The 22651-nt window shown below is 46.6% G+C and overlaps 1 protein-coding gene across 1 annotated transcript in view; it reads left to right on the plus strand.

Annotated features, from left to right (window-relative positions):
* Positions 1 to 15790, plus strand: part of ALKBH3 (alkB homolog 3, alpha-ketoglutarate dependent dioxygenase) — a 219465-nt gene extending 203675 nt beyond the window's left edge. The window contains exons 9-10 of the mRNA XM_086950326.1: positions 12658 to 12756; positions 14865 to 15790. Coding sequence (XP_086806452.1) covers positions 12658 to 12756; positions 14865 to 14954 — 189 coding nt within the window. The 3' untranslated portion in view covers positions 14955 to 15790. The remainder of the gene's footprint in view (positions 1 to 12657; positions 12757 to 14864) is intronic.
* The last annotated feature ends 6861 nt before the right edge of the window (positions 15791 to 22651 follow it).

The following is a 22651-nucleotide window of genomic DNA, read 5'->3' on the forward strand; positions in this document are numbered from 1 at the left end:
AGCATGTGAATCTATGAAAGACACCAATACTGGAGAGCCACCTGTTTACAGGTAAGTAACAATTGTTCTTCCACTTGACATAGATTGTCCATACGTACCCGTCTTGTAGAGCAGATGTCAGGCACGCAAATAGTTTAGCACACATGTAAAATCCAACCCTAGCTCTAAACGTAAAAAACTCTTGGGGCCACCAAACTTTCTTGTAGATCTCTCCCCTCAAGCACCAAATTGTTTAGGGAAGGCAATATTTTGTCTTAGAGCAAAAGGTGATCTGCAGCCAATCACTCCAATTTTCCTGCCACACAGTGGAACTAAAGTAAAAGGAATTAGCGGCGACAAGAAGAGTTTTTTTGCCCACTTGTCAAATCTATTTATTTCACCTTTGGTGAGCCCAAGAATCTTCTGAAACATGCTGTGTACATGTTATATGTGCGTTGTGAGAAGTTGGCCTGATATGTAGTGTTTCCAATTCTGGAACCACTGGGTATCAGTCCAAACAAACCCCAAAGATGTCAGGTTGTAAGTCAACCTTGTAGACAAGCTATCCTAGTGGTAGCATGGACTAAGCAGCCTTAAAGGCTTAACTTAAGAGGTCGTGTTAAGCGAGCTTGTTTTACCACATACAATCCTGTAATCAAATGAAAGGACACCACACAAGTATATATTGTAAAAATATATGTCTTTATTTCTAAATTACTCCCCAGTACTCTTTATGAGGAAAGGGGCACAAGCGTTAAATCAAAAGCACTGTTAAACATATAAAGTTGGCACAATTATGGCTGAGGGCGGGGGGCCACTCAGACCATATACTAAAAAAATGGTATAAGTACCACTTATCGAGCAATGGTTAGGCCTAGGGCCTAGAGATTCGCTGGGAGCAGTCAGGACAAGCAATGAAGAAGTCGGGAGTAGCCCACAGGATACGGGTGCAGCACGGAAAGTGCGGCGCGCACCAATGTAATGTCAATGGTGCGTAAAAGTTAGTTAAAGTGAATTAAATGATACTTCCGCTGAACCTAGGAACACAAAACTTCAGACACAGACCCTAGAGGTGTGTGCCAGTGTAAGGACACCGGCGTTGCAAAGTTACCTCACCCACAGGCCGTGGGTGCACAGGGTCGAAGTGGCGTCGGGTTCTGTCACGCAGGTTCTTGGTGCTTGGAGCTGTTGCAGCTGCAGGCGCTGTGAAGCAGAAGTGTCCGGTGCGATCCAAGGGTGGATCGAAGTAGAAAAGTACCTGAAAGCAGAGGGGACAGAGTCTGGGTCACTCAGCAGTGACCAGGGTGGAACCAGGACGGAACCAGGCAATGTCGGGCGCAATCAGGCGGTTGTCGATAGGCTTCTCTCCGCTGTCACGTGGGCTCTGGGGCATCTGCGACGTCCAGGAGCAGGTCACGATCTGTCCCACGTAGGCTCTCGCCGTCAGCACCGTCGGCTTCAAGATTGCAGCAAACAGCACTTGGCAAAAGCAATCCACGCAGAACCGGGAGATTGCTTATCACTCGAACCAGGAGGGTCAGAGTGGGTGCTCCTTTTCACAGGAGCTGGTGCAGATCTGGAGCAACCAGAAAAGCAAGTCGGATTTCAAGTTTCGTCGGCACAGGGGCCACAAGCCAGCTGGCAAGTGACCGGGCCAACGCGTCGAGCACACACAGGCAGAAGGGCCCCACGCAGCACTCGTCGAGTGTGGAGGGGTGAGCTTTGGTGCAAGTGGAGCTCGGGGCTGGGGCTTATCAAACCCCGGTGTACAGCTTCGAGGGTCACTCGTGGGCTGCACGGTCAGCGTCTCGTGGCCTTTTCAAGATGGCGTGCCCCACGCTTCCGGTCGCCTCCACGGGTCTCAGCTCTGCAGGGACTGTGGATCGGGCAGGTAGAAGGCAGGCAAGCTTGATCTCGTCGATCTCTGTCGCTCGAGTTCCGGCGGGAACTGCAACAAAGCAAGGGTCGAGGGCTGGATGGTGCCTGTTTGCACAGGGTGGTCACTCCTTGACCACAAGGGAGATTCTTCAGTCTTCTCACGTCGTGTAGAAAGTCGAAGGGTCCAGATTTCGTTTCTTATGTTTCTTCAGGATGATCTGAAGTCCGTTGGGACTGCTCCCCCTCTTATTCGAATCTAGGGGGTTGGACATCCTGCTAGGTCCCCTCCTATGGGTGGGACCCAGGAAGGGGGTGGTTACACCCCTCTCCTTTGATCCTGGCCGCGCTGGGACAGGGGCTGGGAGGCCCCAGAACCGGTTTGGCCGGATCCTGCAAGGGGCAGCCTTGTGCTCCCCAGGCAGTGTCTGGTTTCTTTGAAACCTCCCTACTCCAATCCACTATCTCCTGTCTGGGGTGGTTTGACACCGCCCTGTGACAGGAAACTCTTTGTCCAGGCCTCCTCTGCCGGGTTTCGGTCAGCAGCAGGAGGCCAGACCCGTGTCTGTGGCAGGGGCATCCATTTTGTGGATCTGAGGCTAATTTTAAATCAACCGCGTTTCAGTAAAGTAACATGTCTTCTCCCTCTAGAAGGGTGGAATGCTACCCCCGTCGCCAGAACTGGCGAGGGGGTAGTATTCCAATTCGTATGACACCTTACACGACATGTTTTGATAAAGCCAAACCAAAGTTGCTATATAACCGCGAGGATTATAAGGCGCTTAAGAGTATATGGTATGGCATTATCCCGGATCAGCTTAGGGAGTTGTTCCCGACAGCTGCAGACAGGCTCAGCTCATGCCAGAGCTCCATCTCACATAAAACCACGCACTCTGCCTCCAGGATTGATGAGGCCTTCCATAGGAGTGGCTCACAGGTTATATATGTGTCCAGATATAGGTTTAGATATAGGTATACTATATCTAAGCAAGGGGTGATTACACCCACTTGCCCCAGCTGAGTGTTCAGCCAGTTGTGTCAATTTAGATAGCCAGCCAGGGGTGGCAAAAGATATGCTGCAGCCCCTGGTAGGCCTTGGATGCACCTATGCCCTGGGCACCTATAGTGCACTGTACAGGGGCTGATAAGGTGACCCAAGCCAATCTAGTTATGCACCTAGGGTACATGGAATCCATTTTACAGAGAGAGCAGATAGCCTGGGGCCCTGATTAGCAGGGAACCAGGCCAACTAAGTCGAAAACCAGCTAAACACAGGGCAAAAAATCTGGGGTAACCATAGTCAGGTAGCCACCTTCCTACATAACCCCCCCCCAAACGAAAGGAGATAAGGCTATCCTTGGCCAGGTAAGCCTATATTGCCTGAGTGGCCATATAAGGAAGTACCTGCACTAGCATGGGTACCCCCTGTCTCATGGTCCACTAAGCAGTCCCTCACCCTAGGGGTATTAGAGGGTCTCCACCATAGGGAATCACTACCTTGGGTGTGTTTATGCAAAGTTAAAGGCTGGTTTGGATATGGAGTATTGAAGTGAGGCCCCACTATTTTTGGGCTCAACTTCCTCCAATTATCTTCCACCATGTGTGCCTTTCTTTCTTCAACTGAGTTGCACTGAGCTCTCAGGGTCAACCTCTGGCTACCTAAAGCTGGAGGCTGGGTCCCTCTGTTTGGCTTGCTGGAGGGACAGTTCAGGTTTGGGCCCTTTGGGTCCCAGGTTTGGCTGTGCCCAACAGAATCCATCTGTGGGAGGTCCCTAACTGTTTTTAAGGGGGCTCCCTCAGGAGTTTTTAAAGTTTTCACCTTACTAGGCCTACTAGTTTTGGTGCCCCTAATCTGTTGATGGGGGTGCTTTATTTGACAGGGGGCCCTCTGGGTCTCACTGTCCTTCTTGTCCTCTGCAGCCCTGGGCTGACTGAGGCAAGGTAGAGAGGGGCAGGTTACCTGCTCCAGACTGGATCCCACCTGAGAAGGGTCCACTGCCATCAGAGGCTCTGTCAGGCCAGGCCTAACAACCTCTGGGCCAGTTCCTTCATCAGGGGTAAGATCAGTTCCCTGAGGAGGCTGATCCTGTCCTACTGTCTGGTGAGGGGGAGATTTCTCTTCCTCCTCCATGCTCTCAGTTTGGGTGGAGTGATCCATCATTTCAGGCTTCACAACACACATATCTGTTTGAGTTTGGGCTGTGGCCATCACAGCCCCACCAACCTTTTCAGGAGGAGACTCAGTTTGGGTTTCTGCTGTTATCATAACAGCTTTGCTATTCTGCTTTGGAAGAGCTTCTGTTAAAGATGGGGCAGAGAGTTGCTCAGCCCTACCAACCTTTTCAGGGAGGACATCTTGGATTGGGGCTATAGCCAGTACAGCCCCACTAACCTTTCCATTGGAATTTACCATTCTAGAATGGATTTCCTGTTCAACCTCAGCCCAGGCTGAGATTTCCAAATCATTACCCAGTAGACAGTCTACAGGCAAGTTTGGTGACACTGCCACTCTCTTTGGGCCAGTGACACCTCCCCAGCTGAGGCTTACTACTGCCATGGGATGATTTGTTTGGATGCCATCAATGTTTGTTACCTGGTATGTGGCACCTGGTAAAAGTTGCTTAGAGGGGACTATACAGTCAGCCACCATGGTGATGCTAGCCCCTGTGTCTCTAAAAGCTTCAACTTTCAAACCATTGATGATGGGTTCCTGTCTATATTTGCTCAAGGTATTTGGGCAAACAGAGAAGTTGGCAAACCCCATGCCAGTCTCATAGACAAGATCATTTGGGGATGGAGACCTGGATAGGCCAGGGTCCCCTTGGGCTCCAAAAGTAAACCCACCCAGATTCCTGGGTGTGCTCCCACTTCCTGGGGGATTACTGCTGACAGTAACAGGAGGTGTTGGAGCTGGCTTTGGAGGTATGTTTTCTTTATTGCCATTTTTGGGACAACAGCTGTCTGTTTTGTAATGCCCAACCTGTTTACAGGCATGGCAATAAGGCTTTTTCTCTGTTGAAGAAGTGTCTTGGGACCCACCCCCCTTCTTGGAGTTTTGGGGCCCTGGGGAAGTGTTTTCTTTACCTTTATCCCCACCCTTATCTTGAGGCTTGGTAGACTCCTTCTTCTGGTTATTGTCCTGATTCTTAGGCCTAATCCTGGTTCTGACCCACTTATCTGCCCTCTTTCCCAATTCTTGGGGAGAGGTCAAATCTGAGTCCACCAGGTGCTGGTGTAAGAGCTGGTTCTGACAATTACTAAGGATCTGCTCCCTCATAATCAAATTATACAATCCTGTGAAGTCATGTACTTTGCTGCCATTCAGCCAACCCTCCAGAGCCTTAGTTGCACAATCAACAAAATCAGTCCAGTCCTGAGTCTGTGTCTTCTGGGTATCTCTGAACTTTAACCTGTACTGTTCAGTGGTTAAGCCAAACCCATCTATCAGAACACTCTTCAGGACTTTGTAATTGCTGGCATCCTCATGTCTGACAGTGAGGAGCCTATCCCTCCCTTTCTCTGAAAAGGAGTACCATAAGATTGCTGCCCACTGTTCCTCAGGAACCTGCTGTACCATGCAGGCTCTCTCCAGAGCAGTCATCCATTTGTGGATGTCATCCCCTTCCTGATAGGGGGGCACAATCTTTGTCAGGTTTCTACTATCATAGGACCTGGGTTTTTCTTTAGGAACTTTGCTGCCACCAGTGGCATCTAAGCCACACAATTTTCTTTCTCTTGCTAAAGCAAGTTTAGCTTGAGCCAAGGCTACCTCTTCCCTTTCTATTTGGAGTTGGACAGCCCTCATCCTGGCCCTATGCTCTTTTCTCTGGGAGGAAGTCATTCCTCTTTGAGATTCTCTTGAGGCACTAGAAAGGTGAGAGTCCCCTGATAGAGATCTCTCCCTCCTATTACCTGGGAGAATTTGGTTATGAGATCTGGGGTGGTGCTGGCCCTCTCCATTCCCATGTAGGTCCAAGTTGGCCTGGTTAAGCCTGGCAACCTGTACCTGGTTTCCCCTCTGATCCTGATCTTCAGGCTCTTCTACATCAGAGCCTTCCTCTTCCTCTTCCTCCTCCTCTTCTTCTGGAAGATTCTCATTCTCAGGGGAGTTTATCCCTTCACCTGAATCTAAGGGAGCCTGACTCACCTTATCTAGATCATCCTTTTCTAGGAGAGCTATTAGGGAAGGAATGGTAGGGCCTCTGCCCTTTTTTAGCCCCCTGGCTGTGCACAAGGCACTCAGGTCTTTGTGGCTAAGGTTGTCATATCTGGATGTTGTCCCTATAGGATCAACTTCTACAGGAGCAGAGCCTGAGGCTCTACCTGTATCAGACATGACTGCTAGTGAGGTGTAAGTGGTGCACTTACCTACACTAAGTGGTTTCCTACTGTACCTTGCTAGTGAGTTGTAGTCAGGGTGTGCTAATCCCTTTAATCTACAACTACTAAGTTCAGTAGAACTTAATATGCTAAGCTTTTGATTTATATGTACCTAGAGGTACTTGATGTGATCTTTCAATTTGATAAAGATTGCAATGGTAAAACAAACAGCAAGCTCAAATCCGCACCGCTGCACACCAATGTGAGAAGTTGGCCTGATATGTAGTGTTTCCAATTCTGGAACCACTGGGTATCAGTCCAAACAAACCCCAAAGATGTCAGGTTGTAAGTCAACCTTGTAGACAAGCTATCCTAGTGGTAGCATGGACTAAGCAGCCTTAAAGGCTTAACTTAAGAGGTCGTGTTAAGCGAGCTTGTTTTACCACATACAATCCTGTAATCAAATGAAAGGACACCACACAAGTATATATTGTAAAAATATATGTCTTTATTTCTAAATTACTCCCCAGTACTCTTTATGAGGAAAGGGGCACAAGCGTTAAATCAAAAGCACTGTTAAACATATAAAGTTGGCACAATTATGGCTGAGGGCGGGGGGCCACTCAGACCATATACTAAAAAAATGGTATAAGTACCACTTATCGAGCAATGGTTAGGCCTAGGGCCTAGAGATTCGCTGGGAGCAGTCAGGACAAGCAATGAAGAAGTCGGGAGTAGCCCACAGGATACGGGTGCAGCACGGAAAGTGCGGCGCGCACCAATGTAATGTCAATGGTGCGTAAAAGTTAGTTAAAGTGAATTAAATGATACTTCCGCTGAACCTAGGAACACAAAACTTCAGACACAGACCCTAGAGGTGTGTGCCAGTGTAAGGACACCGGCGTTGCAAAGTTACCTCACCCACAGGCCGTGGGTGCACAGGGTCGAAGTGGCGTCGGGTTCTGTCACGCAGGTTCTTGGTGCTTGGAGCTGTTGCAGCTGCAGGCGCTGTGAAGCAGAAGTGTCCGGTGCGATCCAAGGGTGGATCGAAGTAGAAAAGTACCTGAAAGCAGAGGGGACAGAGTCTGGGTCACTCAGCAGTGACCAGGGTGGAACCAGGACGGAACCAGGCAATGTCGGGCGCAATCAGGCGGTTGTCGATAGGCTTCTCTCCGCTGTCACGTGGGCTCTGGGGCATCTGCGACGTCCAGGAGCAGGTCACGATCTGTCCCACGTAGGCTCTCGCCGTCAGCACCGTCGGCTTCAAGATTGCAGCAAACAGCACTTGGCAAAAGCAATCCACGCAGAACCGGGAGATTGCTTATCACTCGAACCAGGAGGGTCAGAGTGGGTGCTCCTTTTCACAGGAGCTGGTGCAGATCTGGAGCAACCAGAAAAGCAAGTCGGATTTCAAGTTTCGTCGGCACAGGGGCCACAAGCCAGCTGGCAAGTGACCGGGCCAACGCGTCGAGCACACACAGGCAGAAGGGCCCCACGCAGCACTCGTCGAGTGTGGAGGGGTGAGCTTTGGTGCAAGTGGAGCTCGGGGCTGGGGCTTCTCAAACCCCGGTGTACAGCTTCGAGGGTCACTCGTGGGCTGCACGGTCAGCGTCTCGTGGCCTTTTCAAGATGGCGTGCCCCACGCTTCCGGTCGCCTCCACGGGTCTCAGCTCTGCAGGGACTGTGGATCGGGCAGGTAGAAGGCAGGCAAGCTTGATCTCGTCGATCTCTGTCGCTCGAGTTCCGGCGGGAACTGCAACAAAGCAAGGGTCGAGGGCTGGATGGTGCCTGTTTGCACAGGGTGGTCACTCCTTGACCACAAGGGAGATTCTTCAGTCTTCTCACGTCGTGTAGAAAGTCGAAGGGTCCAGATTTCGTTTCTTATGTTTCTTCAGGATGATCTGAAGTCCGTTGGGACTGCTCCCCCTCTTATTCGAATCTAGGGGGTTGGACATCCTGCTAGGTCCCCTCCTATGGGTGGGACCCAGGAAGGGGGTGGTTACACCCCTCTCCTTTGATCCTGGCCGCGCTGGGACAGGGGCTGGGAGGCCCCAGAACCGGTTTGGCCGGATCCTGCAAGGGGCAGCCTTGTGCTCCCCAGGCAGTGTCTGGTTTCTTTGAAACCTCCCTACTCCAATCCACTATCTCCTGTCTGGGGTGGTTTGACACCGCCCTGTGACAGGAAACTCTTTGTCCAGGCCTCCTCTGCCGGGTTTCGGTCAGCAGCAGGAGGCCAGACCCGTGTCTGTGGCAGGGGCATCCATTTTGTGGATCTGAGGCTCATTTTAAATCAACCGCGTTTCAGTAAAGTAACATGTCTTCTCCCTCTAGAAGGGTGGAATGCTACCCCCGTCGCCAGAACTGGCGAGGGGGTAGTATTCCAATTCGTATGACACCTTACACGACATGTTTTGATAAAGCCAAACCAAAGTTGCTATATAACCGCGAGGATTATAAGGCGCTTAAGAGTATATGGTATGGCATTATCCCGGATCAGCTTAGGGAGTTGTTCCCGACAGCTGCAGACAGGCTCAGCTCATGCCAGAGCTCCATCTCACATAAAACCACGCACTCTGCCTCCAGGATTGATGAGGCCTTCCATAGGAGTGGCTCACAGGTTATATATGTGTCCAGATATAGGTTTAGATATAGGTATACTATATCTAAGCAAGGGGTGATTACACCCACTTGCCCCAGCTGAGTGTTCAGCCAGTTGTGTCAATTTAGATAGCCAGCCAGGGGTGGCAAAAGATATGCTGCAGCCCCTGGTAGGCCTTGGATGCACCTATGCCCTGGGCACCTATAGTGCACTGTACAGGGGCTGATAAGGTGACCCAAGCCAATCTAGTTATGCACCTAGGGTACATGGAATCCATTTTACAGAGAGAGCAGATAGCCTGGGGCCCTGATTAGCAGGGAACCAGGCCAACTAAGTCGAAAACCAGCTAAACACAGGGCAAAAAATCTGGGGTAACCATAGTCAGGTAGCCACCTTCCTACATGCGTGCACCTAGAGAATTTGGCTACACTTTCCCAGAGTAGCCCCCACAGATTACCTGGAATTTCCTTCCTTGTTTCCTACTTCTCCTAATTGCTCCAATACCAATATTTTGTTACAGGTCTCTCATCCCAAGCACTTTATAGTTACATCAAAATGCATGTCTTGTTACTTCTGCCTCCCAAGCTTTTCATAGCAGGATAATTGATCAGAATTCCCTCATCTATATCTTGAGCTGAACCGTCCCAATAAATGCAATGAACTCTTGCATTGTCTTTTTTCCTGAATTTGGGTTTACTTTGGTGTATTACAAAGGTTCTCCCTCCTTCCAGAGTTGCTCGGATAGTTAAGTTCACCCATTATCCTTGCACCAGACTTGCTATTCAAAGGCTCATGCAAATACAAGAGTGACACTAGAAGAATATGATGAATTCTGGTACATCCTAGGGCCTTGTCACATTATTACAATGTGACGGCTACAGTTCGCAAACTAAATAGATGGTTTTTCTTCTTTGAACAGGGAGACACATAAGTTTGCTTGAGGAATATAGAGTCTTGATAACCCATAGTAATCTAGTACCTTTGCTCTTTGCTGGTAGACCCTTCCAGAGCGTAGGCTGTTTAATATGCACATGGCAGACTAGTGTTGTAAGGCACCCTTTAGTCTAAAGCAGGAGTATCAATGGCAGGCCTTTTATGTCACTGATGAACTGAATTAGGTTACTTTCTTTGAAGCAAATTTGTTTTGTTCATGCAGGTTTTGCAGGAGTCGGTTACCGACGATTCTTCATAAGCTGGTCCTCAAGGTTCCTTAAGCCTGAGAGAGGCCTGATAGTAAACAGGACCATTGGGCCGATAAAGAGATAGGTAGGCGATATGCTTTCATACTATGATAGGGTCTCATAGGGATTCTAAAGTGTAGGTCTAGTGCTTGGCTTTGCTGTAGACAGTTATATTGTAGATTCTGAGTACTTTATGTATAGTCCAACATTCATAGCAGATGATGTGGCCTGAAAAGAGAGCATGTTTTTATTTTTGCCTAAGAGGGGAGCTCTACCACTAATGAAAACCCAAGGACTATGTTGAGCAATCGTACCTCTGTATTGTTGGACACGTAGGAGCAGACCCCATTACTGCTCATTTTGTTTGAAGTGTTCTTTAAATTTGGTAGTATGAGTTGTATAATGTTGAGGTGGAGGCCCACCTATTAAACACCATTTTGATGTAGCCCTACTTATTCTTATTGGAGTTTTTCTTGGTGCCCAATTAGGTGAGGATAAGACCAACAGGATCTTCATTTTCTGTCCATTGTATGTGGAGTCTCTTGATATTGTTGAATGATTACCTATGGTTAATAACCTCCGTGTGATCTGAATTCATAGTTGTTGGTAACATTCACCTGGAGTTTGGAATGTATTTTTTCATGGGGTGATTGTGTAAGCGAGTTAGCTTGTATGATGTACATTATAGTAGAGTCTTTCTTGGTTTACCAGGGTGCTTCAGCCTGAATTCCTGAATTTTGAAAACTGGTCCAAAGACCAGAAGATGTCCCCACAAATCTCAATAAGCTTCCAGTAGCTTTGTCTGACTTCATGAGCACACTGTAAAGACTCTACAGGGATCTGTGATTGTTTTAGTGACCCTCGCCTCCCCGCAACATGTTGGATCTAGGTCTGCCAGTACCTCTGGAGTTAGGCAAGGGAAAGATATAGTAATAGGTCTTCCATTTAACCTTATGGTAGCAGTGTACACATTTTTATGAAGATTCCTAGAGGTGTGTGCAAACTGTATACTTCCATTTGTAGTATACTTCTCTACGTTGTCTTGTGGATTCTTAGTTAATAGCCAATTCACAGGAGTAAGTGGGAAGGAAGGGAGATTTTCCATGTTTTAACTTTTTTGCTTTTATCCCCACATAGATAATGCTTTTCATTTTGAGAGTTTTTTCCTCCACTCCCCTTAAAAACATAAAGATGTTAGATGAACAATTCTTTCTTATCTCCGTACTTTCCTCAACTAGTAAACGTGTCTGTGCAAATGAAGTGGGTGTCCACTGCAGGCACCTCCTGCTCTTCCTATGAGAACACCCATGTGAAGCTAATTATCGCGGTGCTGGGGCTGTCAATGAACACAATATTAAATATGGGGAGGGCACTCGCAAGTAGTTATTGACTGGGGGAGTCAAACCCACCGCGGACAATAACTGCCTGGGAGTACCCCCTCTGTTCCCATTGGATAATATTACTATTGTAAATCAAATTTAAAGTTTGAGCTGACATTCAAAAAATTAGTTGTTAGATTATGTATTTTTCAAGGTACTATTTAGGTGGACATTTACAAGAAGCATATTTGTTAGATTTTCTTTTTTAGTGATAATGTTCAGCCATTTTTGTGACCTAGCTACAGACAGATCCAGCTGCCCGTCTTATTCATTATTTATACAATACTCCACAGAGACAATCTCTGTTCAAGATTGGATGTTGTTTGTCTAAGTCTCAGTTGCCTTGCTCTAATTTTGTCTTTCTTCACTTTTTTTGTTTAGCCCGACTACGCAAGCTTTTCGGTTTTGCGGCCAGTAGACTTGTTGTTCTCAGTGTTGTATCTAAGAGAACACCCATTTACTGTATTTCAATCACACCTCATACATCTAGAGATCCATGACCGATTATGTGAATCAGACCCTTTAACTCACTAGCGAAAGTGTTTTATATGTATTGATATGGGAGTCACTGTGATTTAAAATACATCCACCAATTAAATTCGAATTGTTTAAGCCTTATCTGCACTGTAAACCTACCGCGACGGGTTCTAAAGGCTTTCAGGACCGCCACCGAGGCCCAGTGACCTCAACAGTCTTGTGAATGTGACTAACCAATGATGATATGGTATGGTTACTTCTCTGCTGCCTCACCACCACCTGTCAACATTCCATATCGACAACATCTCCGCTTGAAATGCTTATTGTCGGTTACATACAAAGACAAGTCTAACCTGTAATGTTACATGGTCTTTGCATGGTCTGCTTCTGCCACTGTGATGGGATCTTGGCGCTGCTTGGCAATGACACCGCTGCTTTAGTGATTGACACACTGGAGGGGGATCAGAATGTGGCCATGCCTTTAAGTCGATCAGTTTCTGCACAGGTGTTTACTGAGAAGGTACTTTTGGAAAGGAGTGGGAGTTTCAGAAAAGGTGGACCACATTTAGGCATTCGTCGTCCAGCCTGGTTACTCGAAGCATCTCCACTGAACTATCGAAAGGCTCTCATAGCGCAGAGGGTTTTGATGTCTGTCGCCTGGAGACCTAGTTACCCCTTCTGAATGCTCCAGGAGCTCAGACTTTACAAGGGACCGTAATTCTATCTTCTTGAGGCTGTGAAGGCTTCTCAGTGCCTCTAACCTCCCAGTTCAGTACACCTGTCCCATGCTTTCTCAATAGAAGCGTTGCTTGTCCCTCCTTAAACCTGACTATTATTTTTTTTGCAGGAAGAACATGGCGATTACACATATGTGGAACAAGTCCGAGTCCCCCTGGATCATGGGAGTCTCCTGCTGATGGAAGGCGCTACTCAGAAGGACTGGCAGGTGCGGCCCACAGAACGCAATCAGGCTTTCTATCCAAGGGGGGTGTAGAGTGTCAGTGGTCTAGCGTGCGAACCCTGGTGTCCCTCAGTCCTCTCTCAAACTCACCCTCCGTTGACTACATCTCAGGCTGTTCTTCCAGTTTTCTCTTGCTTTCTGTTCCTTTCTTTCCTTCCTTCCTCCTGTCCTCTATTTCGCATAGCAGCCCTGCCTTATCCTCACACTCTTTTTAACTTCTTTGGAGAGTGGTGTTGTCTCGTGTGTAGACGTTTATTCATGTTCCAATCTTGCATTGAAACAATGATGGCAAAGATTCTCAAAAATGTTTCTTTCCAAGGATCTCAGTCAAAATGTCTGTATTGCTTATATTTTAGGAAGAGCTTTTTTATCAGTATGTGTTTATTAATAATCTTGAACATGACAGGGTCTCTGCATTGTGCCACCTGTAGGCAAGTTCATCAAATGGTTACAATAGGCAGAGTCACGTGGAAAAATGGAAGGCATCCAGAATTGAATCCTAACTCGGTCACCTACCCCAGCTCCCAGTCAGCCAGGTACCACGAGCAGACTCTCTGTGAAGCCGGGCGGCTGGACTTGTCCATCCTCATCAGATACAGACCACTTATCTTACCCAGGCTGAGACTGAGACTTTGTGGTTAGACACTCTGGACTTAACGCCAACCTCTGAATCTTCAAGTAGACAGTTCCTACTTCAGAGGGCATGTTGTTATATATGGCAAATGGGTTCCACACCGCGACAGAGGAGCAATGATGATTATTTTAAAATCAAAACTTATTCCTTGTCCATACTTATCTTTATCTAAAAGTGGCAACTATTCCTTCTTCCAGTTGGAAGCGTTGGTGAGCTCTGGCGTCAATAGAAGGTGTTCAAGCAACTTCCTATCCTTTTTTAGTTCTTCATTCTCAGCACATATACTTTTTTTGTGGCTATAATTGGTTATCCCAATATTATTAAATATCCCTGGCATTTTCCTTCCAGAATATCTTCAACTTCATCTCCTGCTTCCCAATTTTTCCTTCAACCTTTCCACGTGGTCCCCAAAAATATTTATTTAGTTTTTTGTGGTGCTAGTGACTCATGATTGTCCACTGCATTGCTACAGATACAAAAGAGTATTTTTCTATTTTGTCTGAAAAGAAGTAGGAGAGACACAGTCCGTGGCGAGTGAAAAGGGGCGATGTACCACGGTTGGCAACCTAGCACAATTTTTCACATATCTCAAAACACTGCTTAGTCTGTAATATCTGCCTCTTTGTTGAGAGATTCTCTAGCTAGAAGGTAACCCTTCCTTTTAATTTCTGTTTAAAAAAGTTCCTTCTTGTGCTGATCAAAGGGCTTTCTTTTCCTTCTATGGAAGTGGCCCGCCATTGTCTTTCCATCAGCTTATTCTTCTGAGGCACCAGAGTAAAATCCCTGTTGAAATGAATCACTGCCACCAGGTAAAGGGAGAAGGACTAGCATCTCTCAAGCTCTGAGGAATGCCATATATACCGCCCCTCTCTGAGCCCATGCTCGCATATGTATTACTTGGACAATTGTGCTTTGGGGTCCTTAAGAAACTCGACACGGCTTTCCTAGAAACACTTCTCACTTTCATTATATTGTATAATTTTCTTTATTATAGTGCTTTATTGTCCATTGGGAGTGCGAATCTCAAAAAACCAAGCACTTTAAACCAACAGTAATGACTGCAGACTATATAAAATGCAACATGGCTGGTAAGGTTCCTCTATAATGGGTAGATCTTTCCAACTTGACTTGTCCTTAATGCGGTGTTGTTACTATACATTGAGTATCAGACCTTAGTGCTCCTGTGTGAGATACTATAATATATTCTTAAAACTGTAGCCTTGTCTTAAAAAGCAGTCAGTGGAGAGTCAGGGCTGCCACGTGTTTCACCCTCTATAATTGTATCCAATGTTTTATGTTCTCACTTTAGTCTTTTTTGATGTAACAAAGATGTTCCAACTGTTGATAACCCAGGCCTGAGTTTAGTAAAGTGCAGAGGTTGGTGCAGCTCACAGTGCTGCATTGGTGCTCCTATCTTCATGTATTTATTTATATCTCTTTTCTTTGTTTCCATGGCAAGCACCGGGTGCCCAAGGAGTATCACGACCGGAGTGCGAGAGTCAACCTGACGTTTCGCACCGTGTACCCTGATCCTGCCCAGCGGAGGTGATGAATGGAGTGGAGGTGACCATGAAACTGCAGGGGGGCCCTTGTGCAGATCCAGGTGTAGCCATCCCGGGACTGAAGACCGGAGAGCTCTGTCCAAGCTCTTACTGTCTGAGGTTTACATAAACTCGGTGCATCTTCTCCCCATCCCACTGGAACTGAAGCCTTTTCACATAATTGCTAGCTTGCCTCGAGTTCACTTCTGAGAGATTTGTTTGAATGACATGATAGTCTGTCATTTCCTAATAATGTTTCCCTCACTTTGCATTTTCGTTTTTTCCTAATTGCGCTTGCAGAGTAAATCTTCTTCAAAGTAGATTTTCTAGTGTGCTCATGGCCAGAAGTATGATTTGAGCCTGAAAGACCTCCTGGCCCCAGTGTTGTGCTGCAAGATGATGCTCTAGGGTTTTTATCGGAAAAAATCAGAGCTTCTCTGGAGTTGAGTCTACCAGTGATCCTGGTCACGCTTCTGGCTCAGTCGGTCAATGCACCGTCCCCGATGATATGTCAAACCACGCGTCCCGTGAACAACTACCCAAAGACCTGTCTCTCTGCAGAGCTGGCCAAGATCCTGGCTCAAAAAAACATGTCCCAGTGGTCCAGGATGCATTTGCAATGCTCGAATGAAAAGCTATGGCTCACGGTTCTAAAGGATTAACTGTGGATGCCTTTGCCACAGAGGATTTCCTGAGCATTGTTACAAAATTTGACCAACAGAGATGTTGGCAGCTCTGTGGATAATGTGACCCTGAATACTTGTTTACATTGAGTGCCATGGATTTAGTCTGGAGTTTGTGTGTGTTATTTGTGTCGAACAAATAAATATGTCTTACTGCCTAATTCTTGCCATAGCATCCTTTATTTAACCATTACTTTTATACTTGCAACATCATACATACCACCTTCCTTCTGTCCTAGCCATGCCAGCATAGAGTGTGTGTGGGGGATTCTATTTTTAAGCACCTAAACATGTGAAAAATCTTTTCGTCCTGTGAAGCGTTTGATGATGTGAACAAAATGTCATATTCTTTTCAACTACTGTATGTTTTGATCCTTTTATCTGTACAACTACACAAATGATCTGGTTAATATTTTTCTACAGATGTGTTTGTTGGCGATGTTCAGTTTTACTTTTCTGTAAGAAATCCAACATTTGATGTGACCAGAATTGCCCATCACTATTTGCAGTGCTAGTAAGTGAAGACACGTTTACACTGAATGGTTGTCACAAAACACCCAACCGTGAGTTGATCCTCTATATGGAACCATCTACACCTATGAAACATGGTGGCTGCTACTATAATAAATGGAGAACCCGGGTCTGCTGGAGCCATAGTTCTTTCCGTACCCGATAGTGACACACTCTGGCAGAACATGTGGTTCTTCGTCTTGATCCGTTTCTTTGCTTGTTGTCTCTGTTCTGATGGATACATCTTCCCGTAGATACCTCACTAAAAATGTCCCTTCAGCAATCAGACTGGCTCGGTTAGCTATTCAGCAATAGCTCTCCATGGCCAGCAGTGACTCTGCCCACCAAACATGAAGACACCAGCGTATCGTAGGTGCCAACAGGGGGCACTAGTTCCTGTTTTTAGCACACAAATGACAAGTCCAGATTGGTGTTGTTGCTTCACCAAAAACTTCTCAGATTTTAACAGTTTCTGGGTCAACTGTCAGGGATCAAGCCCTGTGGTAGGTATGGTAACAAGATTTCTTTATTTCGCCCGTGTAATATCTGCATGCTGTGGCTGGGCTCTAACCACAACTCTTGCGATCATGTTCTCTGATGCACCCGAAGGCCATCTAGCAGCGGGAGTCTGAGTTATTGTCTTCCAGGTAAGTTTCCTGATAAAGAAGAATCTAGCAAAAGATGTGAAAAAAACATCTTAGGTGGGAGAAATTCTGTTCTTTTTCAGGGAAATGACCCAGCTCTTATGACTTTTAGGAGTCATGGTGCTTTTCCCTGACACTGGGCTTTTCCTCACCATCCGAGCTGATTCTAACGCTGAAAAAGTTTATTCAAAAATGTCAGCATCTGCTGACTAGGCACAGGTCGAATGCAAATACCACAGTTGATGGACAGAATGCAGAACAGTGTCATACATTCACCCCAGTACAGAGATCTGGGCCTAAATCTATCATTTTTTTGCACTCCACACCACCCCAGTTCAGACATGGCCATATGCAAATCAGCCTTGACCCTGTGCCTCATGTCCAGCCCGAACTGCCAAGCCATGTCTTTACTGGACCGGAATCAAGCATCCTAGGACCGGTTTCTGGCTATCAGCCGTCTTCAGCCAGGATAGCTTGACTCCAGTGGTGTGTATAGCACGGGACTCATGTTTGAGTATACCCGCCCCACTCGGGGTGACAAATGCAAAAACAACAGTTGATGCACAGAATGCAGAACAAAGTCATACGTTCACCCCAGTACAGAGATCTGGGCCTAAATCCATCGTTTTTTTTCTCACTATGCCATTCCAGTTTGAACCCAGCCATATGCAAATCAGTTTTGACACTGCATCCAATGGGAACAGTCCAGCCCGAACTGCCAGGCCAGGTCCTCCCTGGACTGGAAACAGGTCGAGGCCTTCCATCTGACCACAGTGGATTTGTCCACGACGGCTCCATCACCCAGAGAGTACTGATCCTGTAGGTTTAGTGGCTCTGACGTCTCCCGACTCTTTTACCCGGGTCTAGCTTTACAACCAAAAAAGAAAACTCAGTCCCTGGTGCTGTTCAGACAGTCTTACATTGGCAAATGCCATATGTCTTCTTTGCTACTATGTCCACATTCTCTGTGATTTGGCAAATTATCAATTATCTGCCTCCCAGAACATATAAATAAGCCCCTTTACGGCTTGGTCAGTGATGGCTTGAATTTTGAAGAATTGATTCTAAGTACGGCCCGAATTCTGCAGACAGGTTTACATGTATGAAAGCATTTGACTAGCTTCTCGGGACATGTCCTAGCAACCCTCACGGACATGACCTCAAATGGCGAGCGGCTGTTCGGAGAGAAGGCCGACTCCCTCATAAGTTTTAATTACGTCACCACTAAGGTATTCTCTTTGAGCCTATTCTGGCTTGGAAGACATTTTCACCGGCAGCACAGTCTATTCCAGACCCCCCAACTAATGCCCTGTTCCTTTTTGGGGCAAGTGTAGATCTAAGGTAACCAGGCAGCAGCAGCTTCTGCTGGCACAAACCTCTTCCACTCCACTCTGTTCGATGGCATCTTTCTGCCGGGGAGAAGGGTGTCCCATTTTCCCACTGATGATCAAGACTGTACGCTTGGTCATTCGACTAACCTGCAAAGACTGTATTCCACCCTTCCCGCCCCTCCCAGTGGAATATCGTTTTTAAGCAGGACGTGCTCTCTGGACCTAGTCAGGTCTTTGTCCTGCTGAGCAAAAGGTTTATAGAGGTGGCGACTGAGGAAGAAAGAGGCACAGGAACCTACTGCCTTTACTTGGTCCTAAAGTTTTACAGAGGTCTGGAACCCATCCTGGATCTCTGCCTTCTGAACTTGTTTATTCAGCAGGGCAATTTCAAGATGCTGTCCCCGAGCTAAGTCGTGTTAGTTCCCAGTAGGGGTATTGTTGGGCATGCTTGTATCTCCAGTATGCCTACTTTCATATTCATATTATCCTAGCTCACAGACCTATTTTGAGGTGCTCCTTGAAACCCCAGCACTATCAGTTTGCTGCCTTAATACTTACCTGCCGAACAGGGGCTGTATGATAGCAAGTGCTGAGGGTGTGCAACGGGCATGTGCGCCCGGAGCACTTTGGTATTCAGAAGGGGCCGCAGATGCTTGTACAGCCCCTTCTGTAATACAGGCAGCGCTGGTGCACATGTAGTATCAGCACTATCTCAAGAGGACGTTCCCTCATTTGCGTGTGGGCGTGGCCCATGCAAGCAAGGTCATCTGTCCCTCTGCGCCTGCGCTGAATTATGGACATGGGCAAAGAGGCAGACATGCCTAAAGGAGGTGCACTGAAAGTGTTGCATAAAATGGTAACACACATTCAGTGCGTCCCCTAAAGGAGCCCCCTGGAAGGGAGAAAGGGGTTCCCACGGCTCTACAGGCATCCCCCATGCAGCCGGGTGCAGTTATTCAATGCACCAGCCTGCAAGGGGATATCTCGCTCCTCTTAATAAAAGTGCAGGTGGGTAGCCCCCTGCACAGTGAAACATGCAGCGGCGTTGAAGCAGCCTCCCTTAATTTTACTTGAATGTGCTGCCCCTAGTTCACTGCTCCTCTGGGGGCAGTCCATTCCCTGTAATACGACACATTTTCCCTGTTTGCGCATGCTCACCTATTTAAAGGTGCGCTGCCCCAGGTCTTGGGTATTCACAAAAGAGCTGCCAGTTGTGGCGGCCTCACAGTGATGATCAGGAGTTTGTGTATTGAATGACTTGATAGTGAAAGCAAAATCTAAGGTGCTTGATGAACACCTTCAGCGCACAAAGGCTCTCCTCCATGACTTGGGCTTTGCAACCAATGACCAGAAGTATTGCCTCACTCCAGTACAGACGTTCACCTTCACAGGAGTGGTGTTGGACCCAAACCACATGAAGGCTTCCCTCCTTCTTAGAGGATTGCAGATATTCAGAAGATGATTCCGAGATATCTGCCTCTGATCGAAATCCTAGTTCTGCATGTCTTTCGTCTACCTGGCCTAATCTTCATGGGTCCTTGTGATGCCGCAAGGCAGATTGCGGAGGATGGCCCTACGCTACACATCCAGAACCACTTGTCATTGAGGAAGACTCTGAAGACCTGGCTTTTCTCCTCTTCAGATCTTTTCTATAGGGTATCCTCTTCTCAGGCCGTGCTCCTATTGTTTTTTCTTACTTCTGGACTAAAGCTGGGAAGCCCCATCGCTTGGGCAGCTATCCTCTTCATACATAACATAACTGGTGCTTGCAGCTTCAGGGAAGCGTCGCAGCTGAGGCGCAGACCTTCCAATTAGTTCATCGACACTGATGGTTAACCCCCTCTAACCTTGTGGTGGGTCATCCCTTTAAGCCACGGCAGGCACAGGCCACCATAGTCGCGGACACATCCTTGCTTGGCTGGGGTGCCCATCTGGGTGTCATGACGATGAGAGCCCTCTGAGCTGTGTCAGAGTAGTGCCTGCACCTAAAAGTTCTGGGGCTGTGGGCACGGAGGTCTACTTTTCTGGTATGTTATGCTATGTTCATTACATTTAGTATAGCGCACGACTCACCCATGGGGATCTCTGCGCCTTTCTGTAGTGGTTTATTGCATACCCAAGTTAAATCCCATTTAGTTCCTGTTTTTAAATGGAAACATGAGAAACCAAAACCTATATAATTGATTATCCTGCTGGGAGTAGTTTTTACCCAGAGGTGAACTTGGTATTTAAAGGTAGTGATATTGATTAAGCTCTTTGTTTATTCCATTAGAGTCTCCCCATTCATGACTGATTGTTTAAGCAGCTCCTGAACTCGTTGGCTGCAGACTGCCCCAAATAGTCTTAGTCATCGAATACAGGACTCATCTTTTATTATGTATCGAATAACACTGTAGAGTTCTATCTCCTACAGACTTCTGGACCAATGGCAGTCTTTAGTGCCATAAGAAGTCATTCCCAGTCTCACATCTTTTCTTCAGGTTTAGACACAGTTTCCTTGGAAACCAAACCCATCCCTGTATTTGAGCATCAGAATACTTAAATAGCTCAACAGTTTCTATGGCAACATGTCTGAGAGTTCCTTTATTGTTAATTCACAAATTCACCTTGTGTGCTGTACGGCCAATCAGCCTTGGGCCATTGTTTGCCAAAGTGCAGTCTGTGACTAGTAGGTTCTCCCTTACTGACCTCCGAACAGGCATGGTGGTACACTGAGATCAGGACTCTAAGGCACCCTGTGAGTCATAAGCCCTCCCTCCCCACCACCGCTTCGGCTATAAGAAACTTGCATTCTGTGCCATTTCTGTTGAGTTATATAACATACATCTGAAATAGCAGCTCTGAGTAGGTTTCCTCAGTAGATATGGACTTGCCTTACAATCAATCTGGAACTGTTAATTTACCTTCTCTCCTGTGCCCTTGTACTTGCTCATCCCGCACTAGGACGCTTCTGTCTGAGTATGGCATTAGAGTGGTCTGGAAGTGCTTGCTCATCATTGAAGTGCATTTGATTGATGCTGGATATTTAAGGATAACTGGCTGGGACGATATTAACAAATGCCTTCCACAGTGCTCTTCAGGTTTTAGGAGAGTAGGATAAATTGCACTGGGTTCTCCTGGGCTGGGTACAGTGGATTGGCTGCCTCTAATCTCTTCTGGGAGGAGAAGAGTTGGAAAACTTCTACATTACTTACCTAGATAAGGGGCTGTAGGATTAACTTTAATACCTTCTCTAGGTCAAGGACTTATAGGATAGTGCTAAATACACTCACTGAAGTAATAACCAGGAGATGCAATAAAGTTGTAGGTTTCTTCTTTACTGGCTACCCCGAGCGAAGCACAGGCAACCATCAATTTCACCAGCTCCTATTAATGTCCCTTAACATTCTAATACAACTAATTAGAACATTGGAATGTTGGGAGCTCCATTGCAGACAATGGAGTGCTCCCTGCTTCTAAGGGCCGGTAAAGGCCCGCAGAGCAACATTCCAATGTTCTACAATGGCTTCTCGAAGCTCGAGGGGATTTATAGCCCCTCGAGCTTCGAGAACCCTTTGTTTAATTTGTTAGAACATTCTGCCCTCTAGTGGCAGAATGTTCTAATAGCCTTATAGCCCTTCGTAGCAGGGCTATACCGGCAATTAAAGTCCCGCTGTCTCGTTAAAGTCCCTCACCTTCGGCTCCGGCCTTTAACAATTCAGCGGGCCTTTAATATCCGGTATAGCCCACCACTCTACTTGTTCTGATTCTTAATACCTCAGAACCAGGACAATTCTACATAGATAACTGCAAGAAAATCTCAACACTACACATCCCTCTTCTTACAGAACAAAAAAAAAATAGAAAATAAAGAAAACAGAAAAAACAAATGGATGAGGCTGCACAAGATAAAAGGAGAAATTAAGAATTAAATAAGTAGTCTTCAAATTGCTTGGTTTCACATGTTTCTACCAAAAGTGCTAACTAACTTTCCACTCAACTCATCTTGCCCAGAACCAATAAATGGCTCAGAGCAAGCGTCATTCCTCAGACTATCTCCACTCTGAACACAAATATTGGAATCAACAACACTGACAGAAGACGAACTCTTGATGTCGACATTCATCCACCAATAGTTCTGCTTGCATCCTTGTAGTTGAGCAAAATTGTACGTGTGACAAGGAACATTCTTAACTAAAGATAAGCGACTGAAATGGCATACACTGCCATCAGTTAATATCAAAGTGTTGTTCATGACCTTAACAATTTGCACAGGCGCACTGAATTTGCTCTTACCTTTAGATACATTTCTATTGGATTTTACACGAACCCATTGACCAACAGTCAACTTCACATCACGGACACCATGTTTCATAATAAAGTTTCTCTTGTTCTTCAGTTGAGAAGATAAAATACAACTCTTGATTCTTCTTGCATCCCACTCCATTTGTTAACCTCTATTCATCCAACCAGGGTTGACCTTAGAATGAGGAATACGGCCCCTCATAACACCAAAGGGACTTTCGCCTATGGCATTGTGATACGTAACTCTGTAGGA

The sequence above is a fragment of the Lissotriton vulgaris genome, unplaced genomic scaffold, assembly GCF_964263255.1.
Source record: "Lissotriton vulgaris unplaced genomic scaffold, aLisVul1.2 SCAFFOLD_661, whole genome shotgun sequence".
NCBI lineage: Eukaryota > Metazoa > Chordata > Amphibia > Caudata > Salamandridae > Lissotriton > Lissotriton vulgaris.